Genomic DNA, 18148 nt, shown 5'->3' on the forward strand with positions numbered 1-18148 from the left:
GTTAATTAATGAAGAAAGTATGTTCATGGGAGAGAAAGTAGAAGACATTTTTTTTCTCACAGACATCAATTAAAAAAATAGAAATTATATATGATACTTTATATGGAAAATTTAGCTATGTACAAATTACTTTAATCATTCAATAAAATTTCACTTATGAAACCTCATATTGCTTCATTTAATTGAAATTATATGTATTAGTTTTGTATATCTTTGCAACGTGGAGGTCAGAACAGTACAATTAAGCTTTTTCCTGAGAAAGGAAGGGTTACATCTTTTTTAGTATATTAACTTTTGCCCTTTCTCTTCTAAACTATTATTAAGAGATCCTTAGAGATTTGAATAGTCTGGAACATAATTATTAGCTCTGTAAATAGAGCCTCAAAATTTCATAAATAACCACTTTCCCTTCCAGCTCTAGATTTTAACATTTCTCTTCCAGAATAACTCATATTTATGTTTCCTTCTCACATTTTCATCAGCCACATGGGAAGTGTCATTATTTACTGTTTTTCTACCAGTCCTGAACACAGAACTGGGCTATCATCACACCCCTGGCAAGAGTGAAAGAGTGTATCAGTCACTTGTGGTCATTGTCAGGTGGAAATAATTTACAGCCTAGTAAGTATTAATCTATGCAAGACACAAAAGAGAGATAGGGTTATTACATTGTTGGTAGCATAAAGATAAAATTATACGTTATGGAGTAATCAGTAGTAGAAATGCATCAGTAAGCAAAATTTTATCAAAAATTCTATGAAGTTTGTTATTAGTTATGATTACTAAGTTAATTTGAGGATTAGCATATATTCTTTAGTTTTCTACCCTTGTGAATTCTAACTTCAGTAGAATTTTTCAACCAGAAAAAGAAAATAATGGCCCTCTAATCTATTAACAAAAAATATCAAACACCTGGTAATAAAAATAAAGATGAAAACAATTATAGGAAATGAATATCAAAAACCAGTGAATTATTAGAGAGATTGGGAGAGAAGAATCAGTGGTGGAATGTTTGTTTTGTAAAATGATTTTCTGAGTTCAGCTATAAACTGTAATACAAAAAACGGTGGGTATATTGGTGTGTTTCTGTAACCTTAAAACTAGGTGAACTGAAATAGGCAGATCTTTTGGTTTGACTAGCCAGCCAATGTAGTTCAAGAAAGGTCCAGATTCCATAGGTGACTCTCTCTTAAAAAAATAGAGTGAAGAATACCCAAAGTTGACCTCTGACCCACAAAAACTTTTCACACACATATTAAAATCACCATTGTTAGTGTATACTGGGAAATTTCTAACTATATCTCGAATTTCTGTTTACATGTGTTTTTGGGGAAAGTGAAAAATGTTTTACTATTTAAACTAATTTTAATTATTTAAACTAATTTAATTCAATAATCTATTTATTAGCTAGAATTTTACTTTTAATCTAAGTGATTTAATAAAATATGAGTGTTCATCTCATATGTTATGTGTTACCAGTGGGACTTCAGACAAATCATTATTTTCTCATCTAACCTTACTCCAGATGTTGTAAATGTGAGTAGATTTGAAAATCATGATAACTAGCTTGGGACTGGAACTAATGACAGATGAAATTAAGTACAGTATATATTAAAAATAAAAAGTATTATTGCATTCAGTAAAATATTGTTATTTGATACTTCAATTTGCTCCCCTTTTTCACTCATTTTTGTTCCATTTGCTCCTGACATTTTCATTTCATTATTATTTGATTGTTGTTATTTTTAGGACTTTATATCTAATCTCATTTTGCATGATTCTAAGCAAGCCTCCAATGGCTAAATTGCACCACTAGAAAAGTCCACTTTATTTTCCTTCTTATAAAAGTATTTTTTCTTGCATGTATTCCTTTGCTTTTGTTGACGTTTTTTGAGAAAACGGTTCACTTTACCACCAATGCTGTCCATGAGGTCCTCATTGCTTTACATAAGTTTCTATTTGGTAGAATCACATTTCTTTATAAACACATCAGATGCCCATATCCTGTCAGCAAACACTTTTTGGCATCAACAATAGTGACTGGGTTTGGTGGCTGTCTATGGTATGGTTGCTCAGATTAGGTAGTCTCTGAATGACCTTTTCTTTAGTCCCTGCTCTACTCTTTGCCCCTTTATTTCCCCCACCATGAGTGTTTTGTTCTCCATTCTAAGAAGGAATTAAACATCCACATTTTAGTTTTCCTTCTTCTTTATCTTCATGTGTTCTGTGAATTTTTTCTTATGTATTTCAAACTTTTGGGCTAAAATCCACTTATTAGTGAATGCATTCTTTATCCCTTTTATTTTGGGATTCAATTAGGTTCTTACACTGACTAGACAGGGTCAACCCCACTGACTTCAATTTAAATCATGGATTATGTGTCGTAAATGCTCAAAGTAAGTACTAAACAGAAGAAAAAGTTTCTAGCCTATAGACCTTTTTTTAAATAAATAAATAATGTTTAAACCTTAAAAGTTAGCATGTATGAATTATTTCTTATAAATTGCTGGATTGCAAAGATACAGGTATGTAGCCAGTTGCTTCTACAATGCTTAATTCACTACAACGATATTTTTTTTCTTTTAAAAAGACATTCTAGCCAATGGAACCATATAATTTATCAAATAACTTGGAATTGCGTCTCCTTGGTCTGTCAGAGGACCCTGAACTGCAGCCCATCTTATTTGTACTGTTTCTGCTCATATACCTGCTCACTGACCTTGGAAATGTGCTCATCATCGTGGCCATCAGCTCTGATTCCCACCTCCACAGTCCCATGTACTTCTTCCTCTATCATCTGTCATTGTCTGACATGGGCTTCAGCAGCACCACCATTCCCAAAATGCTGAGAAACATTCAGACCAATAACAAATCCATAACTTATGCAGCCTGCCTAACTCAGGTGACTTTCTTCTTCCTTTTTGGATGTATGGACAGCCTACTACTCACAGTGATGGCCTATGACAGATGGGTAGCCATTTGTCACCCTCTACACTACCAAGTCATTCTAAATCCTCGTCTGTGTAAATGTTTGGTCATAGTATCATTTTGTATCAGTCTCATGGATTCACAGGTACACTGCTTGATGGTGTCACAACTAAAATTTTGCACTAACATAGAAATCCCACATTTCTTCTGTGATGTTCCAGAGCTTCTAAGGCTTGCCTGCTCTGACTCCTCTATCAATAACATAGTCATATTTCTTGTCAGTATCATTGTTGGTTTCCTCCCTGCCTCAGGAATCTTTTACTCCTACTATAAAATTATTTCCTCCATTATTAGAGTTCCCTCATTATTAGGGAAGTATAAAGCCTTTTCTACCTGTGGATCTCACCTGTCAGTTGTTTGCTTATTTTATGGGACAGGTCTTGGTGTGTACCTTAGTTCATCTATTTCTAGTTCTTCCAAGGATAGTGTGGTGGCTTCGGTAATGTATACTATGGTTGTTCCCATGATGAACCCTTTCATCTATAGCCTAAGAAACAGGGATATAAAAAAAGCCCTCCAGAAATGTTTTAGTCAAATAACATGTTACCTACCTATATAATCCCTTAATATATAGTTTCTTTAATTGTGGGTCACATAACTGAGAATTACATAGTGAAAAATGTACTGATTATATAAATTTCTTAGTATAAAATGTTCAAAATTTAATGTAAACATGTAGTAAATATAGGAGCATCTTTGCTGTGCCTGTCCAAATTACATGTTATAGCTTTACTGTGGCCTAGTTTCTGAACATAAAACTTTATAAAAATTGGTGCAACAGATGTTTTTATACAATGAAATACCAAAGTTTGCAACTAGAAATATTTTTGACTGTTAAAAACTGTCGTGCATATACCACATAAGCAAATGAAAACATAATCGTTTAACCTCATGAAGTAAAGATTTTCCATAGTTTCCTAACATAACTTATCTGAATGTATATATGAAATTAATATAATTTGAATTATATGCAAAATGTTCAATTTTAACGATTGATATTTGTGTTGCTGTCCTGGGTTTCATAGAACAGCTATTTGCAGTATATATTTTCTGTGGAAGAGACCTTCATTCTCTTTTGATTATTTGATCACTAATATCATTTACATGTTCTAGGTTAGCCTCTAACTTGAGAATCTATGGCAACACTAGTAGGACTCAATCAGGTACTTGAAAAGATTCATGAAGTTTGGTGGAAATCCTCTATTAAATGAAATAGAGAGAACTGGTGGGATTGAAGTGGAAATGTGAAATTTATATGCTTATATGTCATTATACACATGTATGAATTTTACAAATATATATAAAACATTTGAGTTTTAACATTATATTAATGTAGAATTTTTACAATCTCTGAAATGATCTTGAATATAATATTTATTTATATAACTCATATTCCCCTGCAGTGATGATTTATCTTCAAAAATGCCTGAAAATTCTACATCCACATAATGAGTATCCAAGTAGGCTCTTATCTTTAATAAATGATAAAATGTAATTCAGGTTAAAGATTTTATTGTTATTTTCTATCAATATGTGCATTGTATTTGATAATGGATTGTATAATATTATTTTTCTATAAGACTCTTTAGTACTTTAAAAATGACTCCCTAAACATTACTACCATTTCCCATTTTTCCATCATCTGCCCAGTTGGTATTTTGAGGGAGCAGCATTGTTCTTTGTGGATGAAAAATGCTTTTACATTTCATATATAACACATTTGCTTTGTCCACTCCTCTCTTCAAGACCCCGGTTGGTTTCATAGCTTAGATATTATGAGCAGTGCTGCCTAAACTGTATTCTAGAAATATTTCAAAATATCTCAATGATACATGATGTTAAAGTCCTCTGGGTAAATGTCCTAAAATAATATAGTTAGAATACCTTTACTTTTACTGTTAAAGAATTTTTTATACTAATTTTACACAGGCACAATACTATACATTTCCACTAGAAGTGTTTATTCAAGTAAAAGTAATGAAAGAAAAGCTCAACAAGATTGGATTGGCTAGAAGTGAAACTATCCAGGATTGAAGATAAGGTAGAGTGTTTGTATCACTCATTCACAGAAAATATCAAACCCAAAATATCTCAAATATGGAATATATAGAAACTCTTGAATAGTTTAAAAAACAAGGCTTTGAATAATAGTAATAGAGAAGAAACTTAGATGAAAGATCAGAAATTATTCTAAATAAATAGTATTCTCAGTATTATAAATAGTAGAGTAAAAATTCTTTTTTCCCCTAATTTAAGGAAAATGATGCTTATCATGAGATAACAAGTACAGAGAAAGTCAAAGAGGTAAAAATCAGAAAAAAAATTTTTGATGACACCTAATCATCCAAAGAATACAGAACAAAGAGAGAAAATTAATGTTAAATGGTGCAAGGAAAAATACCCAGTTAAATAAAGGCAGGTACATTGGAATAACACCTGAAGTAGTTAAAGCAATTTAGAGTAATCCCACAATCAACATCAATATACTTGGAATGGAATTCAAAGCATTTTCAAAATGTCAGTACCAAGAGAAGTATATCCACCTTTGAATCTTATTTAATATAGTACTTGATTTCTTTTTTATTTATTTTTACCCTTCTTGAATATTTTATGTACTTACATTTCAAATGTTATCCTCTTTCTCCACTCTCCCAACCCTCTCCTCTCTCCCCCTGCTTCTATGAGGATGCTCCAAATCCCACACACCGACACCAACCTCAAAACCATGGAATTACAGTATGTTGTGGGAACAAGCCATCACAGGAACAAGGGCTTCTCCTCCTCTTGATGCTGTACAATGCCATTTTCTGCTTCATATTTGTCTAGAGTCATCGGTCCCTCCATGTGTATGTATTGGTTGGTGGTTTAGTCCCTGGGAGCTCTAGTGGGGTCTGCTAGGTTGATATTGTTGTTCTTTGTATTGGGTTGCAAATTCATACAACTCCTTCAGTCTTTTCTCTAACTCCTCCATTGGTGTCCCCTGGTTCAGTTCAATGGTTAGCTGCAACCATCTTCATCTTTATCAGTAGGACTCTGGCACAGCCTCTCAGGGGATACTCATATCTGCCTGCTGTCACTTCTTGATATTAGTGATAATAACTGGGTTTGGGGCCTGCATATAGGATGGACCCCAAAGTGGGGCAGTCCCTGGAAGACTTCTCAGTCCCTTTGTCCCTGTATATCCTCCTGTGTGTATTTTATTCTCCATTCTAAGAAGGAATTAAGCATCCACACTTTGGTCTTCCGTTTTCTTGGGCTTCTTATCTGTGAAATTTTTTCTTAAGTATTCTAAACTTTTGGGTCAATATCCATATATCAGTGAGTTCATACCATGTGTGTTCTTTAGTGAATGGGCTACCCCATTCAGGATGATAGTTCCTAGTTCCATCCATTTGCCTAGAATTTTTATGTAGTTATTGTAATAGATCAGTAGTACTCCTTTGTGTTAGTGTACCATATATTCTGTATCCATTCCTCTATTGAAGGACATCAGGGTTCTTTCCAGCTTCTGGCTATTATAAATAAGGCTGCTATGAACAGAGTGGAGTATGTATACTTGTTATATGTTGGAGCACCTTTTGGGTGTATGCCCAGGAGAGTTATAGATTAGTGCTTAGGTAGTACTATGTCCAGTTTTCTGAGGCAATTCCAGACTGATTTCCAGAGTAGTTTTAGCAGTTTGCAATCCCATCAACAATGGAGGTGTTTATCTATTATTCCACCTTCTCATTAGCATCTGCTGTCACCGGTGTTTTTATCTTAGCCACTCTAGCTAATGTGAGGTGGTATCTCAGAGTTGTTTTGATTTTCATTTCCCTGATGACTGAGGATGTTGACCATTTATTTAGGTACTTCTCGGCCATTCCATATTCCTTATTTGAGAATTCTTTGTTTATCTCGGTACATCAATTTTAATAGAATAATTTGATTCTCTGCTATCTAATTTCTTGAGTTCTTTGTATTAGATATTAGCCATCTATGAGATGTAGGATTACTAAAGACCTTTTCTAAATCTGGTGGTCTCTGTTTTGTCCTATTGACAGTATCCTTTGTCTTATAGAAGCTTTGCAATTTTATGAGGCCCCATTTATCTATTCTTGTCTGAGAGCATAAACCAGTGGTGTTCTCTTCCGGAATTTTTTCCTGTGCCTATGTGATGTTAATGCATTAGATATTTATCATTATCAGATCTTCTATTCATTGTTAATTAATAGATAGCAATTAATAGTGGAGGAGTATTGTAATCCTAGCACTGCTGATGCAGTAGGAATCTATATGATAATCTCACTGTATTGTCAGATGTTGAAAATAATAATGTCTTTAATATGCTTTTCTCCATGAATCATTGTAGCTTAGCAACATAATGTACTGTACAGTACCAATTGTTTAAAATGAACTTTTATGAATGATGGGGGTGCATACAAATAGCCACTGTGTATTATCTGAAAAACATTTTGAATCATATATTGTCAGTCTCAGGAAAAAATAAAGATTATATCCCAATATCAGAGTGTTTGCTTAGCATGAAAGAAGTTAAAGGCTCATTCTATAATTGTACATGCAGTAGTATAAGTGTATAATTCCAGGATATTTTTAGTGTAGGAAGGAGGATTGGAAATGAAAGACCACTGCTGGCTAAATGGGCAATTTCAGGATGGTTTACTTCAACGAGACTATCAAAATCCAAGTTCAACTTCCTATTGACTACATATTGCCTCTGGTACACTGTTGCAGTGAAAATACCAGATTTTCTTTCATGAAGTTTTACTCTCCTTTGTAAATAAACTTAAAAATGGAAAATGGTTGTGGGGGTAATCACACTCTTTAGAATTGAGAGAACAGCAACAGAGAATATGACCTAGACACCTTGACAACAATAAGAATGAGGGTGATAAAGAAGAATGAAGGAAAATAAAAACCATGATTTTTACAACGATGGTTTACAAGTAGCAATATAACAAACAGGTGGATAGCCTCAGAGAATGTTTGCTGTATATTGCTTCTACTATGTTTAGGTATGGGTCTTGAATTTCTGATCTTTCCAGGACGTTTATCACGAAGGGGTGTTGAATTTTGTCAAATGCTTTCTCAACATCTAATGAGATGATCACGTGGTTGTTTTTTTCTTTAAGTTTCATTACATAGTGGATTACATTGATCAATTTCCATATATTGAATATCCCTGCATCCCTCAGATGAAGCCTCTTTAATCATGGTGGATGATCATTTTGATGTGTTCTTTGATTCAGTTTGTGATCATTTTATTGAATATTTTTGTGTCGATATTCATTAGGGAAATTGATCTAAACTTCTCTTTCTTTGTTGGGTTTGTGTATGGTTTAGGTAAAAGCATAATTGTGGCTTCATAGAAGGAATTGGGTAGTGCTCCCTCTGTTGCTATTTTGTGCAACAGTTTGGACAGTATTGGTATGAAATTTTCTATGAAGGTCTGATAGAATTCTGAAAAATTCTAAACCCATCTGGTCCTGGGCTCTTTTAGGTTGGGAGACTTTTAATAACTACTTCTCTTTCTTTGGGAGGTATAAGGGTTGTTCAGATGATTTTTCTGATCCTGATTTAAAGTTGGTACCTGGTATTTGTCTAGATAATTGTGCATTTCAGCCAGATTTTCCAGTATCGTTTTAGGCTTTTGTAGTAGGATCTGATGATTTTTTGAATTTCCTCAGATTCTGTTATGTCTCCCTTTTCAATTCTGATTTTGTTAGTTTGGACACACTGTCTGTGTCCTCTGCTTAGGTTGGCTAAGGGTTTATTTCTTCTGGGTTTATTTCACCCCGAGTTTGATTATTTCCTGCCTTCTACTCTTCTTGGGTGTATTGGCTTCTCTGCGTTCTCGAACTTTTAGGTGTGCTGTCAAGCTGCTAATGTATGTTCTCTCCTGCTTCAATTTGGAGGCATTCAGAGCTATGATATTTCCTCTTAGTACTGGTGATGTTATGCCTTCATTTTCATTAAATTCTAAAAAGTCTTTAATTCATTTTTTTTCTTCCTTGACCAAGTTATCATGGAGTAGAATGTTGTTCAACATTCATGTATATATGGACTTTCATTGTTTTTGTTGTTTTTGAAGAACAGCCTTAAACCGTGGTGATCTGACAGGATGCATGGGATTATTTCTATCATCTTTTATCTGTTGAGATCTATTTTGTGACCGTTCATATTGTCACTTAAGGTGAAGTTACTGTGAGATGATGAGAAGAAGGCATATCCTTTTGTTTTAGGATAGAATGTTCTATAAATATCTATTATGTCCATTTGGTTCATGACTTCTCTTAGTCTGTTTATGTCTCTGTTTAATTTCTGTTTCCATGATCTGTCAATTGATGAAACTGGAATGTTGAAATCTCCTATTACTAATTTGTGAGGTGTAATGTGTGCTTTAAGCTTTAGTAAGGTTTCTACTATGAATGTAGTTGCCCATGTATTTGGAACACAGATATTTAGGATTGAGAGTTCATCTTGGTGAATTTTTCCTTTGATGAATATGAAGTGTCCTTCCTTTTATTTTGAGAACTTTTGGTTGAAAGTCACTTTTATTTGATATTAGAATGGCTGCAACAGATTATTTCTTAAGACCTTTTGCTTGGACTGTTGTTTTCTACCTTTTGTCTCTGAGGTAGTGTCTGTCTTTTTCTCTGAGGTGTGTTTTATGTATGCAGCAAAATTCTAGGTTCTCTTTACATATTCCAATCTGTTAGTCTATGTCTTTTTATTGAGAAATTGGGTCCATTGATGTTCACTATTAAGGAATAACGATTGTTGCTTCCTGTTGTTTTGTTATTATAGATGGAATTATGTTTGTGTGTCTTTTTTCTTTTGGTGTCATTGGAAGGAGATTACTTTCTTGCTTTTTTCTATGCTGTACTTTCCATCCTTGCGTTGGAGTTGTCCATCTATTATCCTTTGTCCGGCTGGATTTGCAGAAAGATATTGTATAAATTTGGTTTTTTCATGGAATATCTTGGTTTCTCAATCTTTGTTAATTGAGAGTTTTTCTAGATATAGTAGCATGTGCTAGCATCTATGTTCTCTTAGGGTCTATTTGACATCTGCTCAGGATTTTCTGGCTTTCATAGTCTCTGGTGAGAAGTCTGATGTAATTCGTATAGATCTGCATTTATATGTCACTAGACTTTTTCCCCTTACTGCTTTCAATATTCGTTCTTTGTTTTGTGCATTTGGTGTTTTGACTAATATGTGATGGAAGGAATTTCTTTTCTGGTCCAATCTCTTTGGAGTTCTGTAGTCTTCATGTATGTTATGGGCATCTCTCTCTTTAGGTTAGGGAAGTTTTCTTCTATAATTTTGTTGAAGATATTACGGGCCCTTAAGTTGGGGGTCTTCATTCTCTTCTACACCTATTATCCTTAGGTTTGATCTTCTCACTGTGTCCTGTATTTCCTAGATGTTTTGTGCTAGGAGCTTTTTGGCTTTTACATTATCCTTGATGGTTGTGTCGGTGCTTTCTATGGTATCTTCTGCCCCTGACATTCTTCTATCTCTTGTATTCTGTTGGTGTTGTTTGCATCAATGACTCCTGATCTCTTCCCTAGGTTTTCTATCTCCAATGTTGTCTCCCTTTGTGCTTTCTTTATTGTTTCTATTTCCATTTTTAAATCCTGGATGGTTTTGTCCATTTCCCTCATGTGTTGTCTTGTGTTTTACTATAATTCTTTGAGGGATTCTTTAAGAGAGTTTAATGTTTCCTCCTTAAGGGCTTCTATTTGTTTACTCAAATTGTCCTGTATTTCTTTAAGGGAGTTAGTTATGTCCTCCTTAAGGTCCTCCATATCATCATAAAATTTGATTTTAAATCCAAATCTTGCCTATCCAGTGTGTTTGATATCCAGTATTTGCTTTGCTGGGAGAACTGGGCTCTGATGATGCCAAATAGTCTTGTTTTTTTGTTGCTTAGGTTCCTGTGCTTATCTCTGACCATCAGGTTTTCTCTGGTGTTAACTTGTTTTGTTGTCTCTGAAAGTGGCTTAGCCCTCTCGTAGGTCTGTGTGTCAGCACTCATTTAGACCTGTTTTCTTTCAGCCAGATGATGGAAGAGAGAGCTCTGCTCTCAGGTGTGTAGGCACTCCTCACAACTGGCTTTCAACTTTTGGCACAGGCAGACACCCAAAGGGTCTTTTTCCTGACTAGTCCTAAGTCCCTGTTCCCAGACAGTTCAGATGGCATTAAGCAATTTCCTCTTGGCTCAGGAATGTGGGCAGAAAGCATTTGTTTCTTCTGGGTTCTACTTAGTGTCAGCACTTTTGAGCATCCAACTCTCTCCCCCATGGGAATTTGGTGCAGGGAGTTGTTGTACCAGTTCAGTTTAGTTCCAGGTACAGTCAACAACAGGAAGTGTTGTCGCCCAGAGGACTTCTGATTTGGAGTGTTCTGAGTCCACCGGGCAGGTTGCTTGGAGCAGAGAAGTTGGTCTTACCTCTGCTGTCAGGTGTGTAGGTGCTCCTTGTGACTGGCATTCAGTTTTCCATTCAGGCAGAAATCCGAAGGTTCCTGCCCGTGACTGGTCATAGGTCCCTATGCCCACAGGGCACAGATGGCACTAGGCAATTTCCTCTTGGGTCATGAATGTGGGCAGAAAGTATTTGTCTTCTCTGGATTCTAAAGAGTATCTGCACTTCTGAGGTTCCAGTTCTTTCCCCCATGTGATTTGGGTGAAGGGAGCTGTGGTATCAGTTCAGTTGATTTCTGGGCACAAGCAGAATTCAGCCAGTTCCCGCTGCTGATTGCTCCTACATTCTTGTATCCAGAGGGACTATGCAGTTTCCTCTAGGGCCAGGAATGTGGGCAGAACTGGGCAGAACTGGGCAGAAGTGGCTGTCTGCCCTGAGGTCTTAGGTTTCTGCCAACTATCTCTGGTTAATTAGAAAAAAATTACCATACTGTCAGCTGAATTAAAAAAAAATCCCATGTCTGGAAAAATAAAGAGAATTGTTTGACATTCTCTAGAAATCAGTCTGAAGGTTCCTCAGAAAATTGGACATAGTACTACCTGAGGACCTAGCTATACTATACCTGGGTGAATACCAAAAAGATATTCCAACATATAACAAGGACACATGCTCCCCTATGTTCATAGCAGCCTTATTTATAATAACCAGAAGCTAGAAAAAAACCCAGATGTCCTTCAACAGAGCAGTGGATACAGAAAATATGCTACATTTACACAATGGAGTACTACTATTAAAAAAATGACTTCATGAAATTCATAGGCAAATGGATAGAACTAGAAAATATCATCCTAAGTGAAGTAATGCAATCACAAAAAAAATCGCATATGGTACATACTTATAAGTGGATATTAGCCTCAAACCTTGAATTACCCAAGATACAATCCACAGAACAAATGAGGTTCCAGAAGAAGGACAACCAAAGTGCAGTTCCTTTAGTCCTTCTTAGAAGGTGGAACACAAATATTCATAGGAGGGGATACAGAAACAAAATTTGGAGCAGAGACTGAAGGAATGGCCATTCAGAGCCTGTCCCACCTAGCGATCCATCGCATTAATATAGAGCCACCAAACCCAGATAATATCTATGATATCAAGAATTGCATGCTAAGAGGAGCCTGATATAGCTCTCTCCCGAAAGGTTCTGCCAGAGCATGACAGATACAAAGGCAAATGCTTGCAAGCCAACCATTGAACTGAGAATAGACAGAGTCCCCATTGGAGCAGTTAGAGAAAGAATTGAAGGAACTGAAGGGCTTTCCAATCTCATAAGGACAACAATACCAACCAAACAGAGCTCCCAGGGACTATCACCCAAAGAGTACATGGCTCCAGCAGCATATGTAGCATAGTATGTCCTTCTTGGTCACCAATGAGAGGAGAAGCCCTTGGTCCTGTCAAGGCTGGAACCCCAAGTTTAGGGGGATGTCAGGGCCAGGAGGCAGGAAGGTGTGGGTCATTGAGTGAGAAAATACCCTCATAGAAAAGGGGGAGGGGAGATGGAATAGGGGGTTTATGGATGGGAAACCTGGAAAGGGAATAACCTTTGAAATGTAAATTTAAAAAGACAATAAAAATGTTTTTTAAAAAAGGAAAATAAAACTTTGCAATGTCATTCAAATTAGTTTGTAATGAGTCTAGGCAATGATTCTAATGGTTACAGACATTTGTGTTTTTGAATTCTGATGTCTATAAAACTCCATGAAATATCTATACAGATAATCAGACCTCCGGGTTAAGGATATATTTATAAACACATATGTATATTCAATGACTAAAAGAGGCAATGAATTAGAAGAAGAGCAAACACAAGTATAAGGAATGGTTTGGAGTGAGCAAAGCAAAGGTAAATATTATGTAAATATAATATAATCATAAAACAAAAATAAATGGACGTCTATCCAAATGCATCAATCCTGTGTGCTTTAGTATAAATATGAGAAACTGATGGTATTTATGTATTGTAAGATATAAAAGTATGTGGGTGAAAGAAATCGTGTTATAAATTTTTATACTTTTCTTGATGACTGGAATTTTTATTAAGCATTACTGACAAATCAAGTTTCAAATCAAATTTTGCACAGTGTAGGCTTATCAATTTGTCATATTGAAGCTAATTATTTTAATTAGGTGAACTGTACAATATTTTAAGCATTTCTCTTGGAAGATTTTGAAAACTATATTTTAACGTGGATCTTTAGGGATAGTCACATTTTAAATCCTGTTGAAAAGCCATGTTTAAGATTTAATTTGCTAAAGTAATGTCTTGTTAAAATTCTGTCAGTAATGAATTTGGGCAATACAACTGATGTTTTTAAAAGGTTAAAATGTGTATGTTGAAGCATTTGGGTTGTGGAATGTTCTAGTGAATTACCCCTTTTCCTGAATTTTGGAGGACCAAAAAATAATAATGTATATTACATCTCAGCACGGATTTCTTTTTAAATCCAACCTTGGTTCCAAAAATTATGTCTTTCAGGGCCTTAAAAGCCATCATTGTAAATTACCAATGAAGTATAACATAGACAAACATAACAAAATCATTTTCACAGTAATAATACTCTAACCATAAGGGTATTCGTCATAGAAACTAGAGATTTTATGATTTTTTAAAGTTTTCTTTTAATCTAGGTAGTCTGCACTTGAATATCAATCATTTTCCTTTGTTTGCTTCATGCTTTAAATTTGTATGTATTCGATACCTTTAATGGAGAAATGTATGTTTTTATTATGCTGTATTTTCTTTTCATTTTTAATTATTGTTTATATTTTAAAATAAAATTGTGCAAAATAAAATTATGTTGCTGGTCTTGTAAGAGCTCTACAATTTTCCTACATGTACCAATATCTACAGCAGTTCATCTATTTCACGAAGTTGGACTCTGTTTCTTTTGTTATCTTTAAGACCACCACAGATTTAAAAGCTACCTTATTGTATGTTTAAAGTATATTATAACAGTATGGTAGTTAATAAAACACTATTTTTTCTTTTGAAAAAAGAAAAAATAACTTGATTCTCTAGAAGTTACATTAATCATTCAATAAAATCACATATACCAAATCTAATATTACTTCATTAATTTAAAGTATGTGTTTGAGGTTTCTAATACCTCTGCAGCCTTGAAGTCAGAACAGTACAATTAAGCATCTTCCCGAAAAAGGAAGGGTTATAATTTTCCCAGTATATTCACTTTTGTCTTTTCTCTTCTACATTACTATTAATAGTCCCTTAGAGATTTGAATAGCCTGATGAATAATTATTGGCACTGTGAACTGAGCTTGAAAAACTCATAAATAGTGACTTTGTGATCCAGCTTTGGAATTTAACAGTCCTGGTCCATAATACCTATATGTGTGGGGTCTTTTCCTCACAAATTAATCAGCTGCATAGGAAGTGTCATGACTGACTGTCTCTCTACAAGTCTTGAACATACAACCTGTGCTGTCATCATACACCCAGCAAGAGCTGAACAGTGTATCACTTGCCTCTGGTCACACTTGTCTGGAAATATTTTACAACCTAGTAAGTGTTAATGCATGCAAGATATAACACTAGAAAGCAACGTTGTCATTGCTGTTAATAGAAAGATAAAGAGATGCAAGGTATGATAATCAGAGCGGGAAATTCATTAATAAGCCAGTTTTATTTCAAAGTTGTATGAAGCTCATTTTATTAGCTAAGATTTTTAAGTTTCTTTATTAGTTAATATGAGAATTATTATATAATGATTAGGCTGTAGATTCTAACTTTAGCTAGAATCGTTTCAAAGAGAATGTGAAATAGTTGTCTCTCTAAACTGTCTAATGATCAAAAAATATCATGAAACTGGTTATAAAAAGAAAGATCAAAATGATTACATGAAATAAATATCAAGGAGCAGTGAATGGGGCACTTTGGCACATATGTGATTACAATATTTACCAAGATGAGATAAGACAATTTTCAGTTTCAGATCATTCTGGAATCCTGGAATTTAAAGGGATGCATGGACTGCATTGACAGAAAATGTGGGAAATTAAAAGACAAACATGAATGAATAGAGAAAATTTTACCCAGGGCTTCCAAATATCAAACTATATATTTTCATTGAGCTTGTACATTTACATATGTTTAATTATTTCCCTATAAAGCATATATGCATTACCATCATCTTAATGAAATCAAAAGTATATTTTATGTAACTTTTGTAATTAATTTTTAATTTTTGAGGTTCTTATTTAATTATTTTTCCCTTGCTTTATAACTCTCCACACCTTTATGTAAAGTGTTCTTCATGCCTCTTCAAAACCTTTTTTTGTCATTAATTCTTGTAGCATGCATGTATGTATACATATATACATAAGGATTAGTAAACATTACCTGTTAAGTAAATGTAGTGTTACTTGTATGTGTGCTTTTATGGCTGACAGTATTCTGTAATTTTTATGATGCCTTGTAGTATAACAGGGTAGATAGCAGGTTGAATAGAGATGGTCAGATTTGATCCCCTGTATGTCTAAGAGTTATCTATTCTATCAATCCAATCCCAAATTTTGCTCTTCTGTAATCCCAGACAAAACTTATAGCCACTATGGTTTTTCTCTCTTTATCACTGACATAACATGTAGTAAAGCCATAGGTGCCTTTTTTCTATTACATCCAATAATAGTGGCCCAAACAGCAGAGGAGGAGGGTGTAATTAATCTTAAAACAGAATAATTCATAACAAAATTGTAAATTGCTCTGATTTGTTATATTTAATTCCACTACTTATCGTATCACTTATTATTGACATCCCCAAGACCCCCATATACACACAAACACACACATTTCAATGCTAGGAAAGCAATAAAATTGCAGTTTAGGATTCCATACTGAGAACATGGAAAACTGTGAGAGGAATCAAAGAAGATGACTCAGTAGGTGAGATATTTGCTACTCATGATTAGTTTCTAAGTATTGTTACCAGCCCCCATATCAAAAATCTGAGTATGGTGGTATGTATCCATAATCTAGGAACTAGGTGAAGTAACACAGGAAAATCTTGGGGTTTGAATACAAAATCAAGGTAACCCATGCATAATCCATGATCCCTAAGAGACTCTGTCTCAAAAACATAGTATGGAAAGTAGCCAAAGTTGATTTTTGACCTACACAAAAATTTCACACTCACACTAAAATCAACAAATTAAAAAAGTTCTAGTATACTCAGAAGTCTCTAACTATATCTTAAAACTTCTGCTTCATGTGAATTTGCAAAAACTGTTTTTTACCACATTACAATTAATTAATTAAACTAATTTAATCCAATAATTTATTAGCTTAAATGTACTTTTAATTAGAGTAATCATATAAAGTACAGTTTTCATCTCCTGTGTTATATATTACCAGTGTGACATCAGAAAAATCATTATTATTACTATAATTCTGTTCTATCATCTAAATTTACTCCAGATGTTATAACTGTGACTAGAATTGAGAATCATTATAACCATCTTGTGACATGAACAAATGGCAGGTGAAATTAAGAACAATAATATATTAAAAAGTGTAATATACCATTTTATTCAGCAAAATTTTATTATTTGAAATTTCAATTCTTACCTTCTTTTCTTCTTTTGTTCATTTTGCTCCATTTGCTCCTGACAAATTTTCATTTGTGTTTGTTATTTTATTGTTGTTCTTTATACAAATTAATATCATCTAATCTCATTCTGCATACATTCTAAGCAAGTCTTCAAATGGCTGAATTATACCACTGGCAAATTGTACCACCACTTCATTTTTGTCCTTATAAAAGTATGTTTTCCTTGGATGCATTCCTTTGCTTTTTATGTTTCTGTCAGAAAAGTTCTCACTATATCACTGAGGCTGACATTGAGGTAATGCTTCCCTTAAAGGAGTTTCTATGTGGTAGAATCACATTTCTTTATAACCACGCCCAGACAGAAACATTCTTAATAACGTTGGATATAATAATGACAGAATATTCAAATAAACATCACAATATGAAAGCCTTAGTGATGTATAAACATCCTAACACCTAAGTAGAATGAAGTGTTCTAAAAGAGTTATATTTAACATTTTAGTGTTCATAAACTGATAAAAGCAAACAGAAAATAAAAGATTCCAATAGATATATCTTAAGATTTGTAATTCTACCTTATGTTATATCTTGTCACTGAGAAATATCTGAAGTTATCTTCATCAATGGAATCATCCTTACCTTCTAGGTTAGAATGCAAAAATGACAATGGAAAAAATACACAAAACAAACAATTATGTAAATTTAATTTCAGCAATCTTCAAACTATCCTTATCCCCTGTTAATTGAATGTCTTTTTGGGTTTCATATCCTGTTATTTTGATTTTTCAGTAGATTTAATGAGTAAACCTACTGCATGAATAAGCAAACTATTCATATGTGAAATGTTCCTTTTATTTTCACTTTAATTTTTATCAAAATTAAATATTTTGGAAACTTGCAACGATTATGCCAGAATAATTCTATATAGTACTGAGTTTCACTGAAAAATTAAACCATACCTTGACTTTTTGGAATAAATAAAATACAAGGTTTATAGTTAAGGAAGTTGATATTTAGAAAAAATGCAATAGTCCTTAGAAAAAATGATTTAAGTAAAATAATGGTAGGTAGGGAAACACATCTTAGAAACGGGGAAAAGGAGGGGAT

General features: G+C 34.0%; 1 protein-coding gene across 1 annotated transcript; it reads left to right on the forward strand.

The window, feature by feature from the left end:
• The first annotated feature begins 2602 nt into the window (after positions 1–2602).
• LOC116907406 (putative gustatory receptor clone PTE01) lies at positions 2603–3547 on the forward strand. The gene has a single exon (XM_032910363.1). It carries the CDS (start codon positions 2603–2605, stop codon positions 3545–3547), a length of 945 nt encoding a protein of 314 aa, XP_032766254.1.
• Positions 3548–18148: the final 14601 nt, after the last annotated feature.

Source organism: Rattus rattus, chromosome 8 (assembly GCF_011064425.1).
Source record: "Rattus rattus isolate New Zealand chromosome 8, Rrattus_CSIRO_v1, whole genome shotgun sequence".
NCBI classification, from domain to species: domain Eukaryota; kingdom Metazoa; phylum Chordata; class Mammalia; order Rodentia; family Muridae; genus Rattus; species Rattus rattus.

What these genes read in the sequence shown, in the direction of transcription:
- LOC116907406 (XM_032910363.1), top strand. Translation starts at nt 2,603, where the DNA reads ATGGAACCATATAATTTATCAAATAACTTGGAATTGCGTCTCCTTGGT.